The 14,137-nt window shown below is 34.5% G+C and overlaps 2 protein-coding genes and 1 long non-coding RNA gene across 3 annotated transcripts; 2 read left to right on the top strand and 1 right to left on the bottom strand.

Moving 5' to 3' along the window:
* The first annotated feature begins 369 nt into the window (after positions 1 to 369).
* LOC130811095 (VIN3-like protein 2) lies at positions 370 to 6,325 on the top strand. The gene is made up of 4 exons (XM_057677272.1): positions 370 to 678; positions 3,046 to 3,715; positions 4,528 to 4,847; positions 5,205 to 6,325. The coding sequence occupies exons 1-4, from the start codon at positions 660 to 662 to the stop codon at positions 5,969 to 5,971; spliced, it is 1,776 nt and encodes a 591-aa protein (XP_057533255.1). The 5' UTR covers positions 370 to 659; the 3' UTR covers positions 5,972 to 6,325.
* Positions 6,326 to 7,460: 1,135 nt separating this feature from the next.
* LOC130811073 (uncharacterized) lies at positions 7,461 to 8,135 on the top strand. The gene is made up of 3 exons (XR_009041101.1): positions 7,461 to 7,617; positions 7,798 to 7,861; positions 7,956 to 8,135. It is a non-coding gene; the product is annotated as an uncharacterized LOC130811073 (long non-coding RNA).
* A 1,165-nt stretch (positions 8,136 to 9,300) lies between these two features.
* On the bottom strand, positions 9,301 to 12,730 carry LOC130811067 (protein SICKLE). Its single transcript, XM_057677224.1, has 4 exons — positions 12,321 to 12,730; positions 10,289 to 10,453; positions 10,075 to 10,173; positions 9,301 to 9,978 (listed from the first exon to the last, which is right to left on the bottom strand). The coding sequence occupies exons 1-4, from the start codon at positions 12,583 to 12,585 to the stop codon at positions 9,491 to 9,493; spliced, it is 1,017 nt and encodes a 338-aa protein (XP_057533207.1). The 5' UTR covers positions 12,586 to 12,730; the 3' UTR covers positions 9,301 to 9,490.
* Positions 12,731 to 14,137: the final 1,407 nt, after the last annotated feature.

The raw sequence follows: 14,137 nt of genomic DNA, 5'->3' as shown, positions 1-14,137 counted from the left end.
TGCCTCCAGTTCGCACAATTCGGATTTTGAGAGGAGGAGAACTGTTCACGATAGGAAGGGGGTTAAATTATTAGCAAAAAATTTAAAAGTTGAATTATTCACATCATACAGTTAAATTATTCACATGATACGGATAATGTTTGTTATTCATATTTAATATGGTATAAGAATATTATATATTTTGATAAAATTCATGTGATGTTATGTATTAGATGTCCCATTACTATTGAAATAAAATAAAATCATTCTATCATCCAAGTCTTTAAAAAATGAGTCTTAAAAATATAATAATAAAAAGAAATAGAAAATACTTGATTGCCCACTTTTGGTTTTGGCCCCCTTTTGATTCGTTTCTCGATGTGAACCCAAATCCTAAATTTTACCACCATTAAACAACACACACTGAACCAAAACCCACCCACACTCTTCCTCACAACTCACAACACACAACACACAACACACAACACACAACACATTAACCTTCTTTAATCTTTAGTCTTTCCATTCTCTCTCATCGCCTGCTTTCTCTCTCTTACATTTCCTCTTCTCATTCTTCACCACTCTTCTCCCTACAATGTCTAACAACTTAGACTTTTAAAGGGTTCTCTCTCTTTTTATTTTTATTTTTATTTTTTTTTACCTTTTTTTTATCTCAAGCCATGGATAGAAATCTTAAAGGTGAAATCTTTTTTTTCCCTTTTTTATATGTCTTTACTTAATTTGTTTATTTGGGCTTTTTTTGTCGCTTTATCATGTTATTTTTTGACAATGTATGTATGATTAAGGGATAAATAATTGTGGGTATAATTTTCTGGGTATTTTTTTGTTAATTTTTGTTGAATGAATGTGTTTGGTTAGAGTGTGGTGTTAAAGTTTATGTTTTTGTGGGTTTTTTTTGTTGATTGTTCTTTTGATTGCATGTTGTTAGTAGTGTGTAATGAGTGTTGGTTTTTTTGGGATTTATGGAATTCAAAGTTGTTAACTTTAATATGTACTAATTTTGAATGGATTATATGAATAATTTAATAAGGGTTATGTATATGTGTCGACGCCATAAATAAGCGTGGTTTTTTGTCTTGGTTGTCTAAAAAGTCTCTGACTCATGACTAGGATTTTATGTGGAAAGACTACTGCATTACTATTGATTTCCTGTTTAATTTCATCCTAACTTGTAGGTTAATTAATTATATGAAGGCCAAAAAATTAAGGAAACATCCACAATAATCACACTTATTGATTAATCATTGCCCCATGATCAATTTTCCGTGATGAATAGTATTGTGATGGAAAACGGTCTCAAATATGCATGCTTTTTTATGAGAAAAGATAAGTGTGCGGTAAATGGATTAGAAAGGAAAGATGGATCTTTTGATTAAGACGGTAGTGTCTAATGCAAGGGAGGTTTCAAGTATGCGCAACATGTTTAACCGTATAGAGTCCTAAAAAATTAGGGACCTCAATACGTAGTATATGTTAAATATTTGAAGATACAAAATTATTAGAAAAATATCATAATTTTTGCTCCGCATTTGGTCCAATGTCTTGCAATAAGTAGATGGCTAACCTATTGAGGTATAGCTCTGCTTGAGGAAGTTAAACGAAGTTAATGCAAATTCAGGGAGGATCTTAAGCAATATGGTTGGGTAATATATAGAAGTATGAAGTAATGATGTGTTGGGACATTTGTGTAGTCATGTAGTTGAAGTACTTGAAACTAAATCTTGGAAAAACTAGTACTAGAAGTTTTGTAAATGAGTTTCATACAAAAATAAATTATGTACGCATGCACTAAACTATATCTGCATTTACTTGTGAAAGTTGTTTCGCGACCATATTATAAAAGTATTTTTGAACTTACCACGATGGAAGTAAAGGTCGAGGCATTCACTTAACTATATCCCCATTTACTTGTAAAAGTTGTTTCGCGACCGTTACTGCAATTGTGAATGGAGTTGTATTTTATACTATAATGAGATTAGTAAACACATCAGTAGATTAACTATGTATGTCCTGTAGCAAATTCAAAGTGACTAAGGGAGTAATATATTTCTCGCTTGCCTATCTGTAATGGTATCAATTTTCGGTCATCTTCAGTCCTCAAAGCCTTTTTTCTTAGATTGCATTTCATATATGAAATGATTCCTAAGGCCTTGTTTGAATGGAGGGAAATAGAGGGAAAAGAAAAGAAAGGATTTGGAGGGATGGATAAAGGGAGGGAGAGGATTTAGAGGGGAGGGATTTAGAGAGATTTGAGCGATTAAGTCCCTTTATTTTGTTAACATTCAAATCTCTTCATAAGATGAAAGATTTAGAAGGAAATGAAATTCTTTTTTTTTCCTCCGTTTCCTTCCTATACCAACAGTGGAGTATTTTCCCTCTGTTCCCCTCTCCTTTCTTTTCTTCCCCTTTCCTTTCTTTCCTAAGTAGAAGATGGATTTGTCAATGACTAGGCTTTTATATGATATGTATTATGTAACATATACTGTGAACAATTACCTTGTTCAGTAATTTAATCTTGTAAAATGTGGGAGAAAAAAGTGTAATAAATAGCATGATCTATCTTGGATTTTTCCTCCATAAGTTTTGCCAGACTTTGATTATTTTGAGAACTTTTCCAAGACTTTGTTGTAGTGTGGTGCAAACTGTTGTATGAGTCGCCATGAGTTAGACTAAGATTCATTCTTGCATTAGACTACAATGCGGAAGTCATAATCATGTTCTTTGCATTAGACATTGAACCAGTACGAATGTGCATTAAATTTTCACACTTTTGATGCTTTTGTATGTTACTCGTTATCCTTGGGAGAGACAATAGAATCTTCCAAGAGGTGCAAGCGGGTTGAGGTTTGTCAAATTACTGATAAGCATAGAGATTTAAATAGTCTGCTTAGCGTACTATTTATCGAGGTTTAGGGGAAGTCTTGTTAATTAAGTGTCCACTTATATAAGAATAGTGTCTGTTTGTATATTGTGAACTGAATACTGGGGTTACTGAAAATGTTGGATTATTGATGAATATATTGAGCAATGACTTGTTGCTAACAGGTTTTGTTCTTGACCCTGTAAAATGTTCGGGTCTTCCCTTGGAAGAGAAGAGGGAATTAGTTCGTGAAATTGCTCAATGGTCAGAAGATGCCCCCGAGATTCTTAGTTCATTTAGTCGCAAAGAGCTGTTGGAAATTATTTGTGCTGAAATGGGTAAAGAAAGAAAATACAGTGGATTTACCAAACTTCGGATGATACAACACCTTCTTAAGTTAATCTCTATAAACTCAAAGAGGAAAAGTATGGATAGTGATATCGAAATTACTCTGCCCAAAAGTCAAAGCGGAGCTAAGAAGCAGAAAAACAATGAAAGCTCTATTCAAGAGCCTACTAATGAGGATCGTGCACAAGGCGTAAGCATAACCGAGAATCAAGGGAAAACCTTTCTATGTCCAAATCTAGCGTGCAAGGCTAACTTGAGACCCGATGATGGTTTCTGCAAGAGGTGCTCCTGCTGTATCTGTCATCGCTATGATGATAATAAGGATCCGAGTCTGTGGTTGACTTGTGATTCCGATCCTCCTTATGAGGGCAATTCATGTGGGATGTCGTGTCATGTAAAATGTGCGCTCAAGCACGAAAGAACTGCCATTTTGAAGAATTGTAAGCGGGGAAAGTTGGATGGCCGATTCTATTGTGTTTCTTGTGGAAAAATCAATGACCTGATGAGGTAAAATTTCTGAAATTTTAACTATCCTGAGCAGGTTTATGGTACTGGTTGGCGAAGTTTACTTCAAGGTGCATGAATACAAACTTAATTTAAGCAAATTTATTGATTGCATCTTCTTGACTTGCATGAGATCATAGTTTTTTACTTGGTGATTTTTTACTCTTAGCATGTTGGTAAATACTTTTTCTTGTCTTCTTTATATGGTAACTTGTTATAACGAATTTCGCTCAATGGGAAAATAAATGCATCCTTATTACCTTTGGTGAAAGCATTTCATTACTCCAATGTCGTCATCATCTCCTCACGTTATTTTGGAATTTTCCATACTTTGAGATGTAGTGGCAGTGTGGCATGTCACATTATGTGTGTATATGCCCCATAGTGTAAAAATGCAATTACAGTCGCGTTTGCTGTAACGGAACAATATAACGGAACAATGATGCTGTAACGGGAGTGATGTGGTTATTACAACACCAACATATCGTTCAAAACCATAAAATATGATTTGATATGCCCAAGATGCGTATTTTTTACACCTTTATAACGTGGGAAATATTAGTTCGTTTATTTTGAAAATCTATATAATGCGGCCGATGCGGTGCGATGCGATGTGGCCTTTTTTTTTTACAAAGGTGTATGCAACTTTAACTATTTGTTAAGCGGATTTTGAAACTTGGAAAGTTTTATTTAAAGAACACTAAATACTTCTAAGTCTTGCTTATTGCTATATTGATTACCTAATGTAAATTATGTACACATCAACAGTCTTGTTTTAATATACTTGGTTTATGCTGATTGTTAGTGACACACAGAACATGGAGAAAGCAGTTAATGGTTGCGAAGGAGGCTAGACGGGTTGATGTGCTATGTATGCGTATCTCCTTATGTCACAAGATTCTTGATGGAACTGAGCGATATAGAGATTTACATAAGCGTGTAGATATTGCTGCGAAGAAGCTTAAGAAGGAACTTGGTCCTCTTGATCGTGTTTGCGAAAAAATGGGCCGAGGTATAGTTAACCGGCTTGCTTGTGGGGCTGAGGTACAGAAGCTGTGCACCTCTGCGCTAGATGTCTTTGACGCTTATTCTAACCAATCATATAACTGCACTGTGAATCGGAAAAACTCGCTGAGTAAGTTTTAATTGCTTTTCCGAAAGTAATTTTATAGTTTTAGTCATTTTAATATGTAAATGTAAGTTGAAAATTGTTATTCTTCGAGCAGAATGTCAAGATCAGTTTCACATGATTCACTAATCGCCTTGCGTATCGCAAATCGAAAAAAGCGAATTATGGTCAGTTTTAGGCTATTTTTGATATTTTGAGCGAATCACGAATCCAAAAGGTGAACTAACTAGCGAATTATGTTTCACCGGTTAAAATTCTACAGTAAATGCAATGTTCGTTTTGTTGTTATATCTAATCCCTTTCCCTTGAGCGATTTATATCTGCTACGGATTTATGTCCTAAACCATATCATCTTTCTTACAGCATGCCAAATACGCTTTGAAGAATCGTTCCCAACTTCAGTAGTCGTTGTACTAGACTACGAGGATCAACATGTAGAGAATTTTTTGGGCTGTCGAATATGGCATAGAAAGTCTACTTTGAAGGCTTTCCCAGAAAAACCCTCGTGCATTGTTCTGAGGCCAGAGAAGAAATTCAGGATAAGTGACCTTCAACCATGTACGGAATATATCTGCCGGGTTTCTCTGTTTAGTTGCACCAGTATTTTCGGAACATGGGAAGCAAAATGGGTTACTCCCCCGTCAAAATGGGTTTTAGATGAGCAGGACGGAATAATTGATGAAAACCCGAGAAATTTTTTCCAATCTTTTCGTGATTGTAACAAACTAGTCACATTTGATCACACTGCAAAGCTTCGTTCCCTTCACGACATCAATGCGACTCATATAGTGTGCTCGGGTTCAATCCCCATCACACCATCCAAAGTCGACACAAGGCCCGACATGGTTGGACCGAGTAACAAGCTGCATGAAGAACTGAACAACAATTATGAATATTGTGTTCGGGTGATCAAGAGTTTGGAGCGTGATGGGCACATGAGCATCGATTTCAGAGTGAAGTTTCTGACGTGGTTTAGCTTAAAAGCCACGATGCAAGAAAGGAGGGTTGTTAGCGCGTTTGTGGATACTATGGCAGATGACCCTCAGAGCTTGGCTGAGCAACTAATTGATGCCTTCGCAGATGAAATTTGCAGCGAAAGAACTACTTCTTCAGCACATATAATACCTTAATTACACTTTTTAACAAAAGTTCAACTCATCTAAGACATTTTATCCGTCTTTTTAACAAAAGTTAAACTCATTCAGGCGCCTCAGGCAGAAGGATTTCTTGTTATAACACTGGCTTTCGACTAGAATGTAGAGTGGTATGTGCAGATTTTCGATTGTGTTATGATATTCTGAAGTCTGAACTAACATCTCCGCAAAAAAGTTGTTTTCGATTGCACCACTTCAATGGGAAATGGTAGTTTTTTTTTCAGGCTTGTCTTTTGTTAACGTGTCAATTCCAAAAATTCTTGACGCATATTTTGGTTTATATATGCTTAAATCAATCATTACTCCATGCTTCATATTTTCAGTGTACTTCAGTTTTTTGTTTCATGCAAGAACTACTATTAGATCAGTACATTACTCCCTAGCACCTACTCCTGTCATTTCCATTTTGCTCAATTTGCTTCTGTTAAAAGACTAAAAAGTTGGGTATAATCTGGAATACACGGACACGTCTCTAGACTGGCGTGTCCCGTGTCGGACACGGATACGCGATGGACACGCGAAAATCCGTGTTCGACACGCCAAATGAAGTGTCCAATATTTTAATATTTTTCCGGACACGCGGACACGGCAAGGACACAGAAGGGACACAGCAAGCAGTCAAGGACACGTTTTTTTTTAAAAAAATAAATAAATAAAAAATTTGAAATCATAATTCATAAGCAGAATTTTGAAGCAGAAGCACTCGTCACTCGAATTCCCTTCCCTCTCAATTCCCTCTCTTGCTCTCACTCCTCTCAACTCTCTTTCACTCTAACCCTAAATACTCATGTTGTTTATTTGGTACTTATTTGCATTTTATGTGAGTTTTATGTTTTTAAAGTGTTTATTTACATATATCAAATGAAAGATTGTAAAATTATCTTTAGTTTGATATATTTATTATATTACCATTTTCGTGTCTCCGTGTCCGCCATTTTTAAGTTGGCGTTTTTCCGTACTCGTGTCCGTGTCCGTGTCCGTTTTAGTGCAACCTAGGGTATAATTAGTTAAAGTAGAGAAGTATTTAGAAATAAAGATTATAGAGTAAAAGTGGTATCTTATTCAAAAATAAAAATGGCATAAATTCATTAATACTACTTCCTCCTTTCTAAATTAAGTTGCAGCATAGAAAATGTTGCACTATTTATTGATCACTCTTAATTTATTGATGAGTTTGAAGTTAAAATATAGTCGAGCGAAATCTTAGTTGATTCGACAAAAACTATTAATATCAAGTTTTTTTAATTTTTTATTGTACATAATTAGAGATGTTAAGGTTAGAATTAATGCATTCGGCTTGAAAAGTCAAATGTTACAACACAAAAGACCTCTCTAATATGGGCCAGCCTATATTTCAAATTTAAAAAGAAAACAAAAGAAAGAGATTGTCTCACGCGCGTTTCCTAATCACTCTCATATAACTTTTCATTCCATTTCAATTTTTTTTGCCTGACAAAACCAATGAATTTTCCCAAAGCACTAAACTTCCATTTCAACTTTCCTCTGAATTTCACTTGCTTTCAATTTCTTTTTCTCAACTTTTCCATTTTTGATCTCAAGCTTTTTCATTGTCGTGCTTCAGTTCTCTTTCTCATCTTCACCATTTGCGGTTTTCATCAAAGGTATGTAGTAGGAGTTTTATCCTTTTCATGTATCAAGCTTTTATTTTTTATTTTAATAACTTCACCTTTGTCGTATCATCTTCACCATTTTCGTTTTTAAAACTTCCATTTTCATTTTGTTGGGGTTAATTGTGTTATATATTAGTTGGAATTACAATCATGTGATTTTTTTTATTTAAGCTTCATTAATGGTGGAAAACAATGATGTTGAAGAAGACAACAAAATTGAGACTAAAGAAGGAATGTAAGTGGTATTTTAACCTAATTAAAGTTTGTAGTTTAATATTTTAATATTTTAAATTTGTTTGTTTTTCGATTTTACTTATTCTTGATTTTAGGGTTTAAAAATTGGAAAAGATAAGTGATGATGCTATCTTGACCTCTGTATTCGCAAAGAAGATCAAAAAAGGTTCCTTCTAAGGATCAAAATGACAACCCTTAATAGTCAAAGGTGGTTGATTATGTACCCAAACAAAGGGCTTATAGTAGTAGGAATTATAATATTGTGTATTTCGATTTATAATATTGTGTATTTGGGTTTATAATAATGGTATTTGTCCTATTGTTATGTATTCATATTTGAGATTATGTTGGAATTATAATAGTGCGTATTTGAATTTATAATATTGTGTATTTGGATTTTTAATTTTCTATATATGGGTTTATAATAGTATGTATTTGTGTTTATAATTATGTGTAGTTTATAATATTTGGATTTATAAAGTAATGTTATAATCTCAACTAAATATTGTTATACCCTCAACTAAACAATGTTATAATCACAATCAAACTATGTTATAACCTCTAATAAACTATGTTATAACCCCAATTAAACTATGTTATAACCCCAACTAAACAATGTTATACTCCCACTATATTAAGTTATAAAACCAACTAAAAATGATATAACCCATACTACATAATGTTATACTCTCATTTACATATACTTATACTAAATGTTCACAGTTATAATACCAATTATATTATGGCATAACTACAAATATATGTTCTTATAACACAAAATATATTATGTTATAATCCCAAATATATGTTGTTATAACCCCGAAATATATTATGTTAACCCCAAATAAATGCTTTTATTACAATTCTCCAAAAATTAGCCATAGTTGTCTTCTTCAACATCAATGTTTTTCACCTTTGATGAATCTTAAGTTTTAAAAAAATTAGAAAAAACCACGTTTGCTTTTATTACCTTCTCCAAATAGTAGATATTATTGTCTTCTTCAACATTAGTGTTTTTCACCATTGGTGAAGCTTAATTTAAAAATAAAAAAAACCACAATCGAATTCAAGCATCAGGAGGAGGATGCAGTTGAAGGTTGTAAAAGGGAGATGAAAAAACTGATGTATCCATAATCCAGGTTTTATATTGCTTTGGAAGAGGTAGTTAATAATTAGACGTTTTCAATTCCCAAGCACAATGCACACGCTTTACTTTTCTGAAGCAACAATTTTTTTTAAATGAATTATCAGATGTGGGCTGGGCTCCTTGAGAGACGTCTTTAAAAAGATAGTTTCTCAAGAGAGGACTTGATGTTGCAAATATTTTAGAACGAAAAAAATACTAAAATGAAAAATAGAGCAAATGAAGCAAATTCATGAATTTGTAATTTTGGAAAATAAAAAAAAATACATGTGGATAAGAAAAATGAATAGTTGAAATGAAGAGATAATTATTCCTTGCATTATCAAAATATAAATTAAATGGTTGGATATAAAGTACACAAGTTCTGTTACAGTGCCACTAAAAACAACATTGCATAATCAACGTAAGGTTACAAGTAACTGACACTTTTAGAGGAAGAAAAGGAAATGAAGTACAAAGTACAGCATTTCCTTGCAAATGATAACATTACACAGTTGTATCTTCAACCTGGTCAAAAGATTCAGATAAAAACTCAGCAAGGCTCTGCTTTGAACTTGATGTGTCAAAACAATCTGGAAACCGAGCTTTTTTTGCAGTCGGTGTTTTCTGTGAAGGAGGCGTTTTATGAAAATTAATATTAAAAGATCCTTGCCTGTCTGTAAAACTTATCGCATCATTCCGTTCATCTCCCTTCCAAAATACAGGAGTCAAAAATTTCCAAGGATCTTCCACCATGGAGTTGTTGTAAAAAGGTTGTGATGGACCGTCATGATAGCCTCTTCCCCTTCCCCTTCCCCTTCCCTGACCTCTTCCGCCAGAATATCCTGTACTTGGACTGATTCCCCTGCCATTCCAATGCATGTTCCCTCTCCCTAAACCACAGCTAGGGCCATCTCCACGTCCAGGGCTAGGGCACGGACTATTGTTAGACCAATGACCCCTTCCTGGTGGAGGAGATCTGAAGTTAGGGCTACCTACGAATTTAAAAGAGACAACATTTCAATTTCACCATTAATTTCTGGGAACAGTTTTGAGCTAGCCCTTTTTGTTTTCGATGACCAAAAAAGTACCTTGATATCCAGGATTAGGGCTACTTCTATATGATCCAGGACCAGGTGTATTATTTAAGTAGGGACCCCTACCAGGTGCAGTTCTAAAGTCCGGATTACCTGTAAAATTTCACCTGGATATAAGTGAATTTGAAATTTCCAAAACTTCTCACTGCAACAAGTAAACAGCATTATCTTTTGAAGGAACAGAAAAAGTATTCTAGACTAACAATACCTTGCTGCACTGGATGTGGGCTCCATCCCATTGGGCTTGATGTAGGGCCACCCCTGCCAGGGCTATGATACGAAGCACCACCACGATACATATCCTGAGGCAGTACATAGTTATTATGAAACTGATTAGCACCAGAGAAGTGCGTTTCAGGGTGGCTCCTTGCTCCTGTATCAGTAAGGAATTAAACATTATCATGTATGAGCTGCAATAGAACAAAAGAGCTTGAATACCCAAAGTAAACAGCATAGTCATGTAACATAAGACATTGACGCATGTCTCACAAGATTTATCTTAAGGTAACTAGTCCTATGTCTAAGTTTAAAGTTCAGTCTTTCTCAGAATCCATGTAAAGATGGTAAGAGTAGCTCTGAATCCCCATAGTAAGCTTCCTTGATATGATATAATATCCCAGCATACCCAAATTTTATGCCTAACCTAGTATCTGGGAGGCAAAAGACTCACTTTAACTAAAACTTAGGTGGAATAGGAATTAAACTGTCGTACATTCGGAATTAATAAGTCCATCTCACATTATCTCGACCCCACAACAGACAAGTACATACATACAGGTCTGATTCTAATTCAAAAGACCAATTGCAACATACAGGTAAGAGAATAAGAAAATTTTAGGCCTACACATCTAATCACATATAGAACCATCATAGTGATTTGTAAATAGATTCTTATGCATATTTCGTTGCACTAACCCAATGGCAATATGTGGCTCCCGCCGAGGCATGATCGAGATTGTTGGATTCACCCAACATTTCTATTGTAGTAACAAAAAGATTGTTTCCTATTAACCCTTTTTACAAACATTACTTTTACATGATTTTTTTCACTATCTCAATGTCATTCAATGACTATCACCTGGACAGGATTTAGAGGGTACAATTTACGCAACCTTACTCTTGAAATAATAACAAAGTGGTTGTTTCTAATTGACACTTAATAACAAAAAGGGTCATTTTATTACTGTTTTCTTTTAAAACATGAAACAACATAACTATAAATTTTCGGCTTTATTATTTGATAGGAAAAACGTGATCAATGAGTCCTTTACTATAGTCCATTATAATAAGAATTTATCAATATTACAACATAGATAAGTTTTAGGAAACCATGTGCTTGCTTCGCAAGAAAAAGCCTGGATACACCTTTTGACTGGCTTTAAATTAGATCAACTGATCCATCTACATCAACCCACAAGCTTTGCCAATATACTTTGGGGTCGTTCGGTATGAGTTTTTCATAGGTTGGTAATGAATCCCTTTTTAGTTTGTAATAAGAAGGTAAGTTACTGTTACTTCACCATAATAGATACCTCTGTTTTGCTCCCATTAGATAATTAGCGGTAATAGTATTGCTTTTACCCTTTCCCCTTAAAAACTCCAATACTCCATAGTCCATTGTTTACAAATCTTTCTGCAGCAAGGTTTACCATCGGTTGAACCCCACTTACTTATAACTATTTTACATAACAATACCAATGTCAAATCTTTATCCCAACTATATATCATAAATTCTAATCAAGGGAAATCAAACAATGTTTTTCCCAAATTAACGTCCAAAATGTGAAAACTTCGAAATACTACTTAAAAAAGCCAATAAATCTTGAATATAGAATGAAATAATCCACCAAATAAACATACGTTAAAAAGAAGCAGCAAGAGAAAAATTATAGAATGAAAAAATAGAGAGCCCAAGGTTTATGCCCATTCAAGTCCCTAGTTCCATCACTATTTTGAACATTCAAAATCAATATAAAGCAGCATATGATGAACTAATAAAGAAGATCACTACACAGAAATTTGATTACAGAAACCTAATAATACTTGACCGCTCATAATTTACAATTATTCCAACTTCCCAATTAGATAAAACCCAAAAATCCCATCACCCACATTTACAAACAAGAATACAACAATTACACATGAACCCCAAATAATATTCCATCATTCATGAAATACAACTATCCCTAATCCCCAAATCAATACAAAACAGATAAATTTAATTAGAAAGAAAAAATTACCATAAGAGGGTGAAAAATTAGGTCTAGGGATGAAAGTTCGGCGTTTATCGGTGGCGTAAGCGGCCATTGGATCAGTATAAAAATCAAAACGAGGTGGAGGAGTTGCAGCGACACTGGAATCAAAGTTATCAAGCAAAGGATTTGCAAGAGGTGAATTTAGGGTTTGTTGGGAGAAAGATGAGGAAGTAGAAGAGGAAACAATTTCAGATGTAGCTTCTAGTCGCATTGCTTTTAATCTTTCTCTTCTCTTCTCTGATTCATCCATCTCTTAGTATGATTCAAGTTTTTGGGATAGAATTTGAGTTTAATTTTGTAAATTAGGGTTGATTTTGAGGATTGCGGGGAAAAAGATGAATTAATCCACTGTGGTCTGTTTGTGTATTTGTTATCCAAAGTGGAGTAACGTTGAAGTGCCTTATGTCTTCATATTATCAAAGAAGTAACTTTATAAAAATACAAAATTGAAGAAATCAAAATGAAAAATAAAAAAATAAAAAAATATTTAAAGAAAATTAAATCACTAAACTAAATCACTAACAAACATCAACAAAAAACGAAAGAAATGAAAACAAAGAGATGGAGTACCTTGAATGGCCTCTGAAGTCTGTTGAAGCATTAAGGGAGACCGAAGCATGGCGTGACTGGTGGACTACTGGACTGGCGATGACAACTGCTAAAGAGGAGAGGAAGAAAAAACGACGTTGCTGAGAAGAACGAATGTTGAGGCACTTAGGGTTACTGGAATGAGAAAAAAAATAGGGTTAGACACTTAAGGCTGAGGCTGAGGCAGTGGCACTGTGGGTCTGTAGCAGTTTGGCACTAATGTTGTAAAGTCTGTAATGCACTATATATTAATAATAAAAAAATTAATATTAGAAATCAGAAATTCAGAATATTGAATTGTATAGGATCCGGATCCGGATCTGGGGGGTCTAGGGTCTGGGTCCGGGTTCAAGTTTGCACCTTGGGACCCGTACCCGTCAGATATTTTTTTGATCCAGATCCGACCTAGATTCGATGGGTCTCAAAAAAATAAGACCCAGACCCTTAAAAAAGAGGCGGGTCCGGAGCGCGTCCAACAATGTCCTGGACCTATGACCATCCCTAGTTACTTCTAACCTTTAAGCCAAAGATTCTTCTACACTTTAATTGTCATTTAACATATGACTAATTAATACAAGACTCAAGTCACACTTCTTTCATCTTAATTCCTAAATGTCAAAAAGAATGCCAAGAACATGCGCAAATAGCTGAACAATTATTTTGGACAATGTATCTATTATTTTAATTGTTTTAAGACTTAACTTAATAATTTGTATTGTGTTTTAAATTTTTATTTCGATAGTGTTGCTTACCCGCTAGTCCAGTGTAACAACCCGACTTACCGTTGACTGAGTAAACAGGGTCATCATGGGTTTCATTTCCCAAGAAACTTAAATCACACTTCCAAAACTTGAGCAAAGAGGTCACCAACTCTTTAACGTAATTAACTCAGCTAATTTTCAACAAACATCCAACTAAACACAAGGTAATCATGCAATTCACTTTCAGTCCAACATAACCAACACAACCAAGACTAATATACATTTATCAAAAACCTAATAAAAAACTACAAATTCCCACGTGCTCAGCCCAATGTAACATCCTTGAAATTCAAATTAACTCCGCTAACCCATCGTTCCCGATCGAATTCGATCTGGAAACAACTAAAAGTTAGAAACAACAGGGGATCAGATTAAATTGTGTGAGAAGTAACAATCCACAACAACAAAACACAGTAATTCAAAACATAGGTTTAAAAGCAACATCAGTTCTAG

This window comes from Amaranthus tricolor, chromosome 4 (genome assembly GCF_026212465.1).
Source record: "Amaranthus tricolor cultivar Red isolate AtriRed21 chromosome 4, ASM2621246v1, whole genome shotgun sequence".
Lineage (NCBI taxonomy): Eukaryota > Viridiplantae > Streptophyta > Magnoliopsida > Caryophyllales > Amaranthaceae > Amaranthus > Amaranthus tricolor.
This window is presented reverse-complemented; position numbering and strand designations above follow the sequence as displayed.

Bases quoted from the DNA above. Each gene is read 5' to 3' on its own strand.
- LOC130811095 (XM_057677272.1), top strand. The intron at 3,716-4,527 runs GTAAAATTTCTG...AGTGACACACAG, and splicing joins AAAATCAATGACCTGATGAG to AACATGGAGAAAGCAGTTAA. The intron at 4,848-5,204 runs GTAAGTTTTAAT...TCTTTCTTACAG, and splicing joins GAATCGGAAAAACTCGCTGA to CATGCCAAATACGCTTTGAA.
- LOC130811067 (XM_057677224.1), bottom strand. From the start codon at position 12,585: ATGGATGAATCAGAGAAGAGAAGAGAAAGATTAAAAGCAATGCGACTA. The intron at 10,454-12,320 runs GTAATTTTTTCT...TTACTGATACAG, and splicing joins TAATTTTTCACCCTCTTATG to GAGCAAGGAGCCACCCTGAA. The intron at 10,174-10,288 runs GTATTGTTAGTC...GAAATTTTACAG, and splicing joins CCCACATCCAGTGCAGCAAG to GTAATCCGGACTTTAGAACT.